This window comes from Stegostoma tigrinum, chromosome 4 (genome assembly GCF_030684315.1).
Source record: "Stegostoma tigrinum isolate sSteTig4 chromosome 4, sSteTig4.hap1, whole genome shotgun sequence".
Taxonomy (NCBI): domain Eukaryota; kingdom Metazoa; phylum Chordata; class Chondrichthyes; order Orectolobiformes; family Stegostomatidae; genus Stegostoma; species Stegostoma tigrinum.
Genome location: NC_081357.1, coordinates 81,415,509 through 81,428,885, shown reverse-complemented (window position 1 = coordinate 81,428,885; position 13,377 = coordinate 81,415,509). Strand labels below are relative to the sequence as shown.

Genomic DNA, 13,377 nt, shown 5'->3' with positions numbered 1-13,377 from the left:
TCATTATTAATTTATAGTATTTGCATCAAATGAGTTGTATGGAATATTTTTTCTGTCCTTGCGGTGTATCAGTGCAATCAAAATAGCTTGGAGAGATTGTGGTGTAGTAGTAATAGAACATAGAACAGTACAGCACAGAACAGGCCCTTCAGCCCACGATGTTGTGCCGACCATTGATCCTCTTGTTTGCACCCTCAAATTTCTGTGACCATATGCATGTCCAGCAGTCTCTTAAATGTCCCCAATGACCTTGCTTCCGCAACTGCTGCTGGCAATGCATTCCATGCTCTCACAACTCTCTGTGTAAAGAACCCGCCTCTGACATCCCCTCTATACCTTCCTCCAACCAGCTTAAAACTGTGACCCCTCGTGTTAGCCTTTTCTGCCCTGGGCAATAGTCTCTGGCTATCAACTCTATCTATGCCTCTCATTATCTTGTATACCTCAATTAGGTCCCCTCACCTCCTCCTTTTCTCCAATGAGAAAAGTCCAAGCTCAGTCAACCTCTCTTCATAAGATAAGCCCTCCAGTCCAGGCAGCATCCTGGTAAACCTCCTCTGAACCCTCTCCAAAGCATCCACATCTTTCCTATAATAGGGCGACCAGAACTGGACGCAGTATTCCAAGTGCGGTCTAACCAAAGTTTTATAGAGCTGCAACAAGATCTCACGACTCTTAAACTCAATCCCCCTGCTAATGAAAGCCAAAACACCATATGCGTCCTTAACAACCCTGTCCACTTGGGTGGCCATTTTAAGGGATCTGTGTATGTCAGAGTAATCCAGCTGCCCAAGATAATGCTCTGAGGATATGGCTTCTAATCCGACCGTGCTGCTGATGGGATTTAAATTCAATTGTATAATGAATCTCAAATTGGAAAAGCTAGTCCCAGTAATGATGCAATGAAACTATCATCAATTCTCATAAATATTCAGGTTTGCAATATGTTCTTTCGGGAGGAAAACTGTTATCCATGCCTGAATTGGCTGGTATTACTTAAAATCCACAGCTAGGTGGTTAATTGTTAATTACCGTTTGAAATGTACCAGTAGTTAGTTCAACAAATACTAGTCTTGCTAATGATGCATGCATCTCATGAATGAACTTTTAAAATTTTGAAATACTAAACTGGATTGCCAACCCCGATTTCATATTCCAGATCTGAAGTAGGATCTGTAATCCATCTGCGTCTGTGTGCTACCAACTGAACCACCATTGATGCTGGTTCTTAGCCCTTCCATGACTTCAACACAAATCAAAGCATCTTACAGGCAATAACATACCTTTTGAGGTACAGTCACAGTAGCAATGTAGCAAATCTGGTAGGTAATTGATACACAACACCAGCATAAATATGTTAATAAGCAGATAACAGACAAACTGCATCAAAATTAGCTTCCGATCAAGAAGCAAAGGGGGATGGTGAAGGGATGTTTTTGGGATTTGAAGCCTCTGACCTGTGGTGTGCCACGGGGATCCATGCTGTGACCCTTGCTGTTGTTTATGTACATTAATGACTTGAATGTGAATGTAGAAAGTGTTATTAGTAAGTTTGCAGATCACACCAAAAATTGGTGGCAATGTTCAAAGTGAAGTGGATGCTCTCAGGCTGCAGTGTGATATTGATCAGCTGGTAAATCAGGCAGAGCAATGATAGAAGGAGTTTAGTGTCAGTTGTGAGGCATTTTGGGAAGGATTCATGCAATGGTCCCTAGGGACTAGAGAGAAACAAATCAATCTTAATGTACAAATCCACAGATACTGTGGCGGCACGGTGGCTCAGTGGTTAGCATTGCAGCCTCACAGCACCAGGGACCTGGGTTTGATTCCAGCCTCGGGCGACTGTCTGTGTGGAGTTTGCATGTTCTCCCCGTGTCTGCGTGGGTTTCCTCCCACTGTCCCAAAGATGTGCAGGCTAGGTGGATTGGCCATGCTAAATTTCCCATAGTGTTCAGGGGTGTGTGGGTTATAGGGGGATGGGTCTGTGTGGGATTCTTCAAGGGCGGTGTGGACTTGTTGGGCCGAAGGGCTTGTTTCCACACTGTAGGTAATCTAATCTAATCTTAAAAAAAAACCTGAAGCGTAGGTGGTTAGGGTAGTGAAGAAGGCATACAGGATGTTTACTTTCACTAGCCAGACCACAGAATTTGGAAGCAAGGAAATCTTGTTACAACTTCTTAAAACATTGGTTAGGTCGCAGGTGGAATACTGAGTGCAGTTCTAGTCGTCACGCCATTGGAAGGATGTGACTGCACTGGAGAGGCTGCAGAAGAGATTCAGTACGATTTTGCCTGGGATGAAAAGTCTCCACCGTGAGAAGACAATGAATAGGCTGGATTTGTTTTCGTTGGAGCAGAGGAAGCGGAGTGAAGATCTGTTTGAGGTATACAAAATTATGATAGGCATAGAGGCATAGGCATAGTTTGTGAGAATCTTTTTCTTGTGACAAATATACCTAAGACCAGAGGGCATAAGTTTTTGAAGTGAGGAGTAGGTGGTTTAGAGGAGATTTGTCAAGAAGGATGGTAGCAATATGGAATTTGCTGCATGAAGGGGTAGGGCAGGCAGGTTACTCTTGCAACATTAAAAGCATCTAATAATGAGTACTAAAAATGTCAGGGCATAGTAGACTGTGGATCAGGTGCAGGTAAATGGGATTACTGAATTTAGTTTTTGTTGGTCAGCATAGACTCTTTGGCCCACCACTTCTGTTTCTATGTTGTATGACTCTATAATCAATTTTGTTACTGATGATTAAGAAACATTGGGTTGATGTTAGGGTGATTCTCCCTTAGTTTTTGAGGGTACCATGAAATCTTTTATGTTATACAACTGAAAGCAAAATATTGTAGATGCTGGTGATCTGAAGAAAAAACAAAGCACCAGAGGAAAAAAAAGTATGTTTTTCTCAGATCATAAAATGTGAGGCTGGATGAACGCAGCAGGCCAAGCAGCATCTCAGGAGCACAAAAGCTGACGTTTCGGGCCTAGACCCTTCATCAGAGAGGGGGATGGGGTGAGGGTTCTGGAATAAATAGGGAGAGAGGGGGAGGCAGACCAAAGATGGAGAGAAAAGAAGACAGGTGGAGTGAGTATAGGTGGGGAGGTAGGGAGGGGATAGGTCAGTCCAGGGAAGACGGACAGGTCAAGGAGGTGGGATGAAGTTAGTAAGTAGGAGATGGGGGTGCAGCTTGGGGTGGGAGGAAGGGATGGGTGAGAGGAAGAACAGGTTAGGGAGGTAGAGACAGGTTGAACTGGTTTTGGGATGCAGTGGGTGGAGGGGAAGAGCTGGGCTGGTTGTGTGGTGCAGTGGGCGGAGGGGACGAATTGGGCTGGTTTAGGGATGCGGTGGGGGAAGGGGAGATTTTGAAGCTGGTGAAGTCCACATTGACACCGTTAGGCTGCAGGGTTCCCAAGCGGAATATGAGTTGCTGTTCCTGCAACCTTCGGGTGGCATCATTGTGGCAGTGCAGGAGGCCCATGATGGACATGTCATCTAAAGAATGGGAGGGGGAGTGGAAATGGTTTGCGACTGGGAGGTGCAGTTGTTTGTTGCGAACCGAGCGGAGGTGTTCTGCAAAGCGGTCCCCAAGCCTCCGCTTGGTTTCCCCAATGTAGAGGAAGCCACACTGTACCCTCCAAACTGCTCAACATTCTTATAACTAACTTTTTATACCAAAATTCTTGCATTCTATCTCATTATCTCCCTCTTTGATTGGTAACAATTTGGTCTGATCATACTCGTGCGAGGTCTTTGGTCTTTCGCTACGTGGAACGTCTTATCAAAATCCACAACTGTTGTGATGGAGAAGGTAGATGTTAGGCTAATGGACAAAAAGGCATCAAGCTAAGTCTTTAAAAGAAGGGGGCGCGCGAGGCAGAAAGGTCATGAATGATGAGAGTTTGATCCGCACAGCCCAATCTCCCGCGGTGTGTACAGAATAAATCAGTGCTTGCTGGGAGTGAAGACAAGGGAAAGTAAACTCATGGAGGAGACCAGATATAATGGGAACTGCAGATGCTAGAGAATCCAAGATAACACAGTGTGAAGCTGGATGAACACAGCAGACCAAGCAGCATCTCAGGAGCACAAAAGCTGACATTTCGGACCTCTCTGATGAAGGGTCTGGGCCCGAAACGGCGGCTTTTGTGCTCCTGAGATGCTGCTTGGCCTGCTGTGTTCATCCAGCCTCACATTTTATGATCTTGGATTCTCCAGCATCTGCAGTTCCCATTATCTATGTTTTTCTCAGCATCTGTGGAGAACAAAAACAAAATACAGCCGGTACTGGGAATCTGAAAAACAAAATGTTTGGCATTCAGCATTTTCTTTTTTTAATTCCGTAGTACTTCGCTGGAATGTCAGCCTAGATTTCACACGCAAGAACCTTGGGCCTTTTGACTCAGTGGTAGGAGTGATACCAACAGAACCAAAGTTATGCTACTTCTTAAACATGGTGCAAAATATGAAGTGCTAGCATTTTGGTTCTTAATGCAAACTGCAGGATCTTAGCATAGTGGGGATGTTGTGGTTGATTCTCTCCTTGAAGCACTTCTTGTTATTCTTGGCCTTCAGAGAGTGGCTTTTTTTTGCAAGTCCCAGTTTCCATCTCAATTGAATATTTTCTCTTTTTTCTGCCCTTTTAGTTTATTTTTCACTAATTGAGGTATGTTCGCAATGAAGCACAGTTGAATCTACACCTGAAATGAGATGTCAGTCCCAGGTAGCAAACAAGAACCGTAACGTATTAGATTACATTTGTGGCTTTGGTTGTGGATGTTGTGGTTGGTTGGCTCACCGAACTGGTTCGTTGTTCCGCAGACATTTCATTACCCTGCTGGGTAACATCATCAGTGCAGCCTCCGATGATTGATAATGAAACGTCTGCAGAACAAAGAACCAGTTTGCCGAGCGAGCCAACCAACCACAACAACCGTAAGGTAGCTAAGTAACAGGATGAAGGATTAGAATACAAGGGAGAATCCCTTTGCAAGTATGTGATTGTGCTGTGACAAAAAGAAGAGAAAAGAAAGGTGAAGGACTTGAAGAGGATAGGAAGTGCTATGAATGTGTGGTGAAGTTTTAGTAATTAGTGACCAAGTATTAATTAAGATACTCCCAAGCTGCTCTTAGATTAGTACCATGGAATATTTTCCTGTTGGACAGGGGCACTGTTGAATGCTTGTCTGAAACAGTGCAGTTGTGCCTCAGGACTATTGCAAAGGATCTGATCCATATCCTGGAATGGATTTTGAAGCCACAACCTACTAACTACAAAACCAGAGTGTTACTATTAAGCATAGGAGATACTTGATACTGAATGAGAAAATGTATAATCAGAAGTCTAACTCAGCAATTACGGAATAATTGCACAAGGAGCTTGCAAGTTTGTTTAAATATTAAATTACTATTACATTCAAAATGAGAGAAATTCAGCTTACTGCATACAAGGAAAAGTACAGAGACTCCATGAATGGCAGCATTCTCATCTGAGCCAGAATAATGGTAATTCTAGCCCCACTTTCGATTGAAGTTGAGGGTAGATTTTGGGGGGAAAAAAACTGTTGTCTAGCACGCCATCATGTACTTAGATACACTGAAGCTATTCACAGCTACAGACTATTTTTGCAGCAAATCAGTCTGATGTAGTTAAGTGTGGCAACAAATCTCAGAGCAAAGTTCTGCAAACAACTGCTGGGATAAATGTCCAGTTATTGTGCATTGACTAAAGAACAAGTGTCAATCCCATACACTGTAAAAAGTGCTATCAGATTTTTTTAAACTTTCACAGAACAGACAGTTGCATGTTCAGTATAACATCCTGTCGAAAACTGAAACATTTGACAATGCAGAATTATCTTAGCACTGCACTGAAATATCACATTCGATATGAGTTGAAGTCCTAGAGTGTGGTCCACACCAACTTGACCTCAGACAAAGCTTCTAATATATTTGATGTTAAATGTGCCCAACCAAAACAAAACAGAGTTCAGTAAAACCATTAGAATTCTAATCTTTACATTTGAAACAAAAGAATACAAGTCAGGAACTCATTGTAAGTTTTGTGCCCTTTACAAAGCAAAAAGGACACATTTAAAGCTTTGGAAACAATTTGCGGAGACTCATAAGCCAATACCTAGTGATAATTATGGGGAAAGACTGAAATCACTTGAGCTTTTCAGCTAAGAAAGCACCAAAGAGACTATCTTATTAATAGATACTGAAAATAAATTGTGCAGAATTTATCAATTTTTAAAAATGATTAAGTTAACTGCAAAAATAGGCCAAAAGACCACTGCATCAAACTAGTTGATGTTAATTCTATGAGTAATATTGAAAATTGTGGAGTGATTTATATCTGAATTGGATTCTGAGGAGCGCTGGTGAAACTGTGGCATCATTTAAAAAACAACAACAGAAAATTGCTAGAAAACCTCAGCAGATCCGGCAGCATATCTGGAGAGAAATCAGTTAACATTTCAGGTCCAGTGACCCTTCTTTAGAACTGGTTGCGCTAACTCTGATTTCTCTCCACAGATACAGCCAAACTCTTTTTTGCTTCTGATTTCCAGCATCCACAGTTCTTTTGGTTTTTATCATTTAAGGTATGCTGGTACAAAAACAAAGTTACTGGAAAAGCTCAGCAGGTCTGGCAGTCTGTGAAGGAAAAAACAGAGTCCAGTGACTTGAAACGTTAACTCTGTTTTTTTACTTCGAAGGCTGCCAGACCTGCTGAGTTTCTCCAGCAACTTTGTTTTTGTTCCTGATTTACAGCATCCACCGTTCTTTCGGTTTTTATTAAGAAATGCTTGTGGATACTTTTCAGCAACATGTTCAGAGCTGTTATGAAACATGTGGAGCAAGCAGAATTTGAACTGAGACCCTCTGGTGCAGAGGCAGAGCCATTGTGCTTCAGCAAAAGACTTGTAAGTATTTTCAATCAACCTGCTTGGACATGTCATAACACTTCCAGAGCAAGTGAGACTTGAACCCAGGTCTCTGTTCAGAGGAAGGATGGAAACACTGTCAGTTTAATCATCAAAAATTGAGATATTTATGGGATGACAGAGTAAGACTAAACCTTCCCTCTCCTGCCTCCATATCTAAATAGTAATGCTTACTGAGGATCATTTCTGTTTCCCAAACCTAGTGTCAAGTAGTTTCTTTAAATAAGTTAGTCAATTACTTCATATTAGGTGACATTTCGTGGCATCAGTGTCTTAACTTTAACTTAAAGCAAGTCCTGTTACACTGCTCGACCAGCTGATTTTCTTTTGAAGTGTTTTCTTCCTTTTTGTCTTTGTTGGATCTTTTCATGCTGTATATCATTAAGATTCAGTCTCGGGTATCTGAAACTACTTGCAAAAGCTACACAAGGTGACTGACTGTTTACAGGCACCTCAACTGTGCTCACTGCTAGCCCTGAAGACCATCACCTAGCTGAGAATAACAACTTGTATGAAAGGATTAACAGATTCATGCTATGTTATTCAAAAGTGTAGCATCCTTTTTGATGCTTTTTGGTGTCCTGCAATCCTTTTTGCGTCTGTTATTTCGGTGTATCTTGTGAATCATAGTTAACCCCTCTATAAATTAAGACATTACAATACTTAATAATGTTTTACTTTTATTTGACCTTTTCCAAGAATAGTGCATATTGTAGTTTTTTTTAAAAAGACACCCTGTAGCTGTTGTTGTGCATGTGTTGTAATTTGTTGTTTGGGAATGAATGGGAAAAGAATGGTCAAACTTTCACTCTTTCATTGTGTGAAATATTGGGGGGATATTTGCCTGTATTATAATTTAGCAGCAGCATCATCTTCATCATCGTATGTGTAGATTATTAATCTACATTTGTCTTTTCTTTCAGTGCCTTGCTTTACCTACATGAAATCGTAGAGGAAATAAAATCACCATCTTATAAGGTGGATGATGTCGCTGCCAATATAAATGATTGTGAACCAGATCACCCTCTGGATCAATCACTATCTCAACCTCCATCTTCCCAAAAACAAAGAAAAAGAAGGAAGAGGCAGAAGATCAATGACGTTTTTGATGACATGTCAGATGACAAAGATTTTGTGATCTCTGATGAAGGAACTGATGAGGAAGAGGATGAAGAATTTATTGAAGTCGAGCCACGCAGTGTTAGCTCTGAGTCTGATCTAGGTGATTTTCGTGATGTAGATGGTCAGAAACAAAGGAGTCTGATAAATGTAAGTTGCTTTATATTATAGTTCAGCTCTGCAGTCGTCTGCCTGTCTGTTATGTAGTGACCTAGAATGCTCTATTCTGAGTACGAAGCAAAACTTCCAGAATTGGTTCTATCGTTGCTTTTAATCACTGGAACATCAGCAATTCTAAATTGAAAGTTGTTATTTATTTATTGAGTGGTACAAACACAGGAGTAATTTAAACTACTTGCCATGCAAAAGTGGGGGCAGGCAGTTAAATTGTCCCACTGATCTGTTGCTCATGCCCTGAGCGGGCACTACTACCTTCGCAAAAGCATAAAAAATAGAAGCAGGATATTTTAGTGCTTCAAGCCTGCTTTGCCAGTTAATATGATCATGGCTGATCTCATCTCGGCCTGAAATCCACGTTCCTGCCTGCTTTCCATAACCCTTTAACCCATTACTAATTTTTAAAAAAATCTGTCCCCTCCCTAAATTTCTTCCAACATCCACTGCTCTCCGGGGTAGTAAATTCCGGATTCACAACCCTTTGAGTGAAGTAATTCCTCTTCCTTTCTATTTTAAACCTGCCACCCTTTAGCCTAAAATTATGACTTCTCACTAGATTGCCCTACAAAGTGAAACATCTGCTTTACATCTACTTTATAAATCCTCTTTACTATTTTGTATATTTCATTTAGATCTCCTCTTTGACTTCTAAACTCTGGCAAATGTAGGCCTAAGTTCTCAATCTCTATTCATAAAACAAGCCTTTCAAACCTGGAAGTAATCTACAGAGCCTTCTCTGAACTGTCTCCAATGTAATTACATCGTTTAATTTTAACCTGTCATTTTGAATTGATGGCAAGAAACCTAAAATTAGGATAAATCAGCTTCAAACATGCAGGTTTGGTCTGACAACACTTCATTGATTTTTATTTTCCTTACTATGATTTTAACTCTGACCTCAGTGCTGAAGATGTTGGCTTTCTCACCAGCACAGTCCATTTATGGTTTTTATTCTTCTGCTTTCCTTGTGGTGCTAGGAAGAGTTAAGTGCTCCTCTGAGCTCCAGAAGGAAAGTTCAGATTCTCTTTTCCCCAGGATTGTATCTGTTTTGTGCCATCCAGAAGACAGCCCTCACTGCCTGCCCAACTCGCTTTTTGCGGAAGGCACATGATTCATGGCCGTGACAAAAAAGTGACACAATACCAGATTCACAGGAATTAAACTTCAAAGAGGGACTAGATGAACCATTGTACCTGTACTAGTGCTACCTCTTCAGTTGGATCTATCTGAAAAAACTCTTCTCTCCCCATTAGCCATTTTTTTTGCTTTTTTTTTGCAAATCCTGAACTTGCATCCTTATGAATATTGTTATTTACTTTTCTTCATAACACTTGGTGAAGCATTCTATGAATGCATTATGGCACAATTAAAAGAAATTTGGATATTCTGAAATTGTTATCAATTTGGAGAGATAATGGTACAAATTATAGCATGGATTGAGGCCCCCAGTACCTGTGTTCATATTAGCTCTTCAATAACTGCAAACCAAATACTGGCCCTATGTCTGCATTCTTCCATATCAAATACTTCTGAATTTTCTTTATAATACTGTCTAAGTCAAAATGTGCTAAAATAGTCTATGTTCTAACAATTGCATATTGTCTGGAAGGGAGAAAAATCTAACTTTCATCTTTGTCCACCACGTGTACAGACATGTGAAAAGAAGAATGGCAGTGAGCATCAATGCATTAAGTCTGTCTACATGGTGATCATGCAGCCATGTACATATTGAAGAATGCACTCTTCTGCCTTCTATTTGCGGAATTTCTTGGATAAGGCAGAAAGGAAAGAACAAAGTTCCAATCAATCTGTGGCACTGGATCTCCTCCCTGTGACTTCCCTCCTTCACCCACCCTTAATGTGATTTGCTTCTTGTTTGTCCTGTGAGTTGAAGGTGACCATGTTCTTCTTTAGTATTTGGTAGAGTTCTGCTGGATATGTACGTTACTAAGGCCAGTGTATTTGCAGAACGCACTGCAACAAATAGGATGGAATATCACAGATGAATTAGGGTGGCACCGTGGTTAGCACTGCTGCCTCTCAGCGCCAGGGACCCGGGTTCGATTCCACTCTTGGGCGATTGTCTGTGTGTAGCTTGCACATTCTCTCTGTGTCTGCGTGGGCTTCTTCCGGGTTCTCCGGTTTCCTTCCACTGTCCAAAGATGTACAGGTTAGATGGATTGGCCAAGCTAAATTGCCTGTAGTGTTCAGGGAGGTGTAGATTAGGTTCGGTGTGGACTTCTTTGGCCAAAGGGCCTGTTTCCACACTGTAGGGATTCTATGATTCAAATAAGCTTTTGGATGAGTTGCTTACTAGAAATATCTCTGCCAAAGCTTGCTTTTCAAAGAGGGCTGGGTCACTTTTTCATTTGGTTGTGCCACATGCAGTGTTCTCAGGACTCCAAGTCAATATCAAAACTGCTAAGTGAAGTTTTTGAACTTATATGTCGGGGTTTCTGATCCATGACACACTACCAGTACACACACTTGAGTTCAGTATTGCTGTCAGGCTTCTAAGTTAGATTTTTATGCGTTTTATCTTCATTTCTCACTTTTTTACCAGAGTGATGATTAATAACTAAGGCTTTGGACAATGTTTTCATTGTCGTGGCTTGAGAAAATCAGAAGAGAGCTATTTCTTTGAGTATGCTTCCTTGGTGGTTTGGAGTGAAACATCAATATCACTATTTCCATGATGCTATAAAGTTGAATCATGACAATTAGAAAACAAATTGCTGGATAAACTCACTAGGCCTGGTATCATCTGTAGAGAGAAAGCAGAGTCAGTGTTTCAGATCCAGTGACCTCCTTTGTGACCAGTTTATTTATCGTTAATGGCATTGTTCTGTTGAAGTTGCTTCTAATAGCCAGTGTTATTTTCTGTTTTAAGGTGATAATCAATTAGAAAACCTTTGTATATTTGTTAATCTACAAAAACAATAGTTTGCCATACAGACTTCCTTAATGGAAGAATTACTTATTCATCCTTCACTTAAGCAGGAGGTTGCCTCCGAACACTTGTTTAGAGCTCCCAAAACACTTGAAATCTTAACTGGTGGGCCATACTGTGGGAAAATGTGATGTTATGTTCTTTACATGAAGAATAGAAGAGCTGAATAGTATTTAATGGGGAAAGGCTGCAGAAAGCTGTAGGTTAGTGTGGCCTGGGTGTCCTAAATTTATATGCACTTGGAGAGGCAAGGAAGGATTAGGGATAGTCAGCCTAGTTTTGTGTGAGGGAAACCATGTCTCTCAAACTTGGTTGAATTTTTTGAGGATGTAACCAAGAAGAAAGAAGGCAGAACGGTAGACGTTGTTTACTTGGAAAAACCAAAAGAACTGCGGATGCTGTAAATCGGAAACAAAAATAAAATTGCTGGAAAAGCTCAGGTCTGGCAACATCTGTGAAGGAAAAAACAGAGTTAACGGTTCGGGTTCAGTGACCCTTCCTCAGAGTTAACGAGCAAGGATCACTGGACCTGAAACGTTAACTGTTTTTTTCCTTCAGAGATGCTGCCAAAACTGCTGAGCTTTTCTAGCAACTTTGTTTCTTCTGTTCCTTTGTTTGTCGTGGTTTACTTGGACTTTATGTTCCAATAACAATGTTCCACATGTTAGATTAATTAGTAAAGTTAAATGGGATTCATGGTTATCTTGTCAGCTGAATACTAATTGGCTTAACAGCAGGAGGTAGAGAGTGATACTGAGGGTTGTCTTTCAGACTAGAGGCCTGTGTGACCAGCGGTGTTCTACAAGGATTGGTGCTGGGTCATTTATATAAATGATTCAGATGAGAATATAGAAGACCTGGTTAGTAAGATTGTGGATGACACCAAGATTGGTGGTATAGTGGACAGTAAAGAAGATGAGAGATAACAAGGTGTGGGTCTGGGTGAACGCAGCAGGCCAAGCTGACGTTTCAGGTTTGGACCCTTCTTCAGAAATGGGGGAGGGCAAGGAGATTCTGAAATAAATATGGAGAGAGAGGGGGAGGCAGATGGAAGATGGATAAAGGAGAAGATAGGTGGAGGGGAGACAAACAGGTCAAAGAGGTGGGATGGAGCCAGTAAAGGCGAGTGTAGATGGGGAGTTAGGGTGGGCATAAGTCAGCTCAGGGAGGACGGACAGGTCAACAGGGCGGAATGAGGCTGGTAGGTAGGAGGTGGGAGTGGGGCTTGAGGTGGGAGGAGTGGATCGGTGGGAGGAAGGACGGACAGGTTAGGAAGGCGGGGACGAGCTGAGCTAGTTTTGGGATGTGGTCGAGGGAGGGGAGATTTTGAAGCTTGTGAAGTCCACATTGATACCATTGGGCTGCAGGGTTCCCAAGAGAAATATGATGTGCTGTTCCTGCAACCTTTGGGTGGCGTCATTGTGGCACTGCAGGAGGCCCAGGATGGACATTTCGTCCAAGGAGTGAGAAGGGGAGGGGGAGTTGAAATGGTTTGCGACTGGGAGATGCAGTCATTTGTCGCAAACTGAACGTAGGTGTTCCACAAAGCAGTCCCCAAACCTCTGCTTGGTTTTAAAGATTATCTAAGATTACGACAAGGTCTTGATCAATTGGATCAATGGGCCAAAGAGTGGTGATGGAGTTTAATTTGAATAAATGTGAGGTATTGTATTTTGTAAAACAAACTTGCGTAGCACTTCTACAACACTACCCAACAGCCTACTTTTATTTGAATAACTGAGACCTAGGGATTCAGATACATTATTCTTTGAAGTTTGCATTACGTATAGATAGGGTGGTTAAGAAGGCGTTTGGCATGCTTAGACCCTTGAGGATAAGACAAAGAACAAAGAAAATTACAGCACAGGAACAGGCCCTTTGGCTCTCCAAGCCGGTGCCGATCGAGATCCTCTGTCTAACCTGTCATCTGTTTTCTAAGAGTCTGTGTCCATTTGCTCCCTGCCCATCCATGCACCTGTCCAAATATATCTTAAAAGACGCTAACATGTCTGCGTGTACCATCTTTGCTGGCAACGCGTTCCTGGCACCCACCACCCTCTGTGGAAAGAACTTTCCACGTATACCTCCCTTAAACTTTCCTCCTCTCACTTTGAACTCATGGCCCCTAGTAATTGAGTCCCCCACTCTAGGGAAAAAGCTTCTTGCTATCTACCCTGTCTATA

At 41.7% G+C, this 13,377-nt stretch overlaps 1 protein-coding gene across 5 annotated transcripts in view; it reads left to right on the top strand.

Moving 5' to 3' along the window:
* gtf3c2 (general transcription factor IIIC, polypeptide 2, beta) overlaps positions 1-13,377 on the top strand; it is a 223,644-nt gene that overhangs the window by 9,716 nt on the left and 200,551 nt on the right. For all 5 annotated transcript variants that reach the window (XM_059645478.1, XM_059645479.1, XM_059645476.1 and 2 more), the window contains one exon: positions 7,872-8,217. In XM_059645478.1, the coding sequence (XP_059501461.1) occupies positions 7,872-8,217 (346 nt within the window). The remainder of the gene's footprint in view (positions 1-7,871; positions 8,218-13,377) is intronic.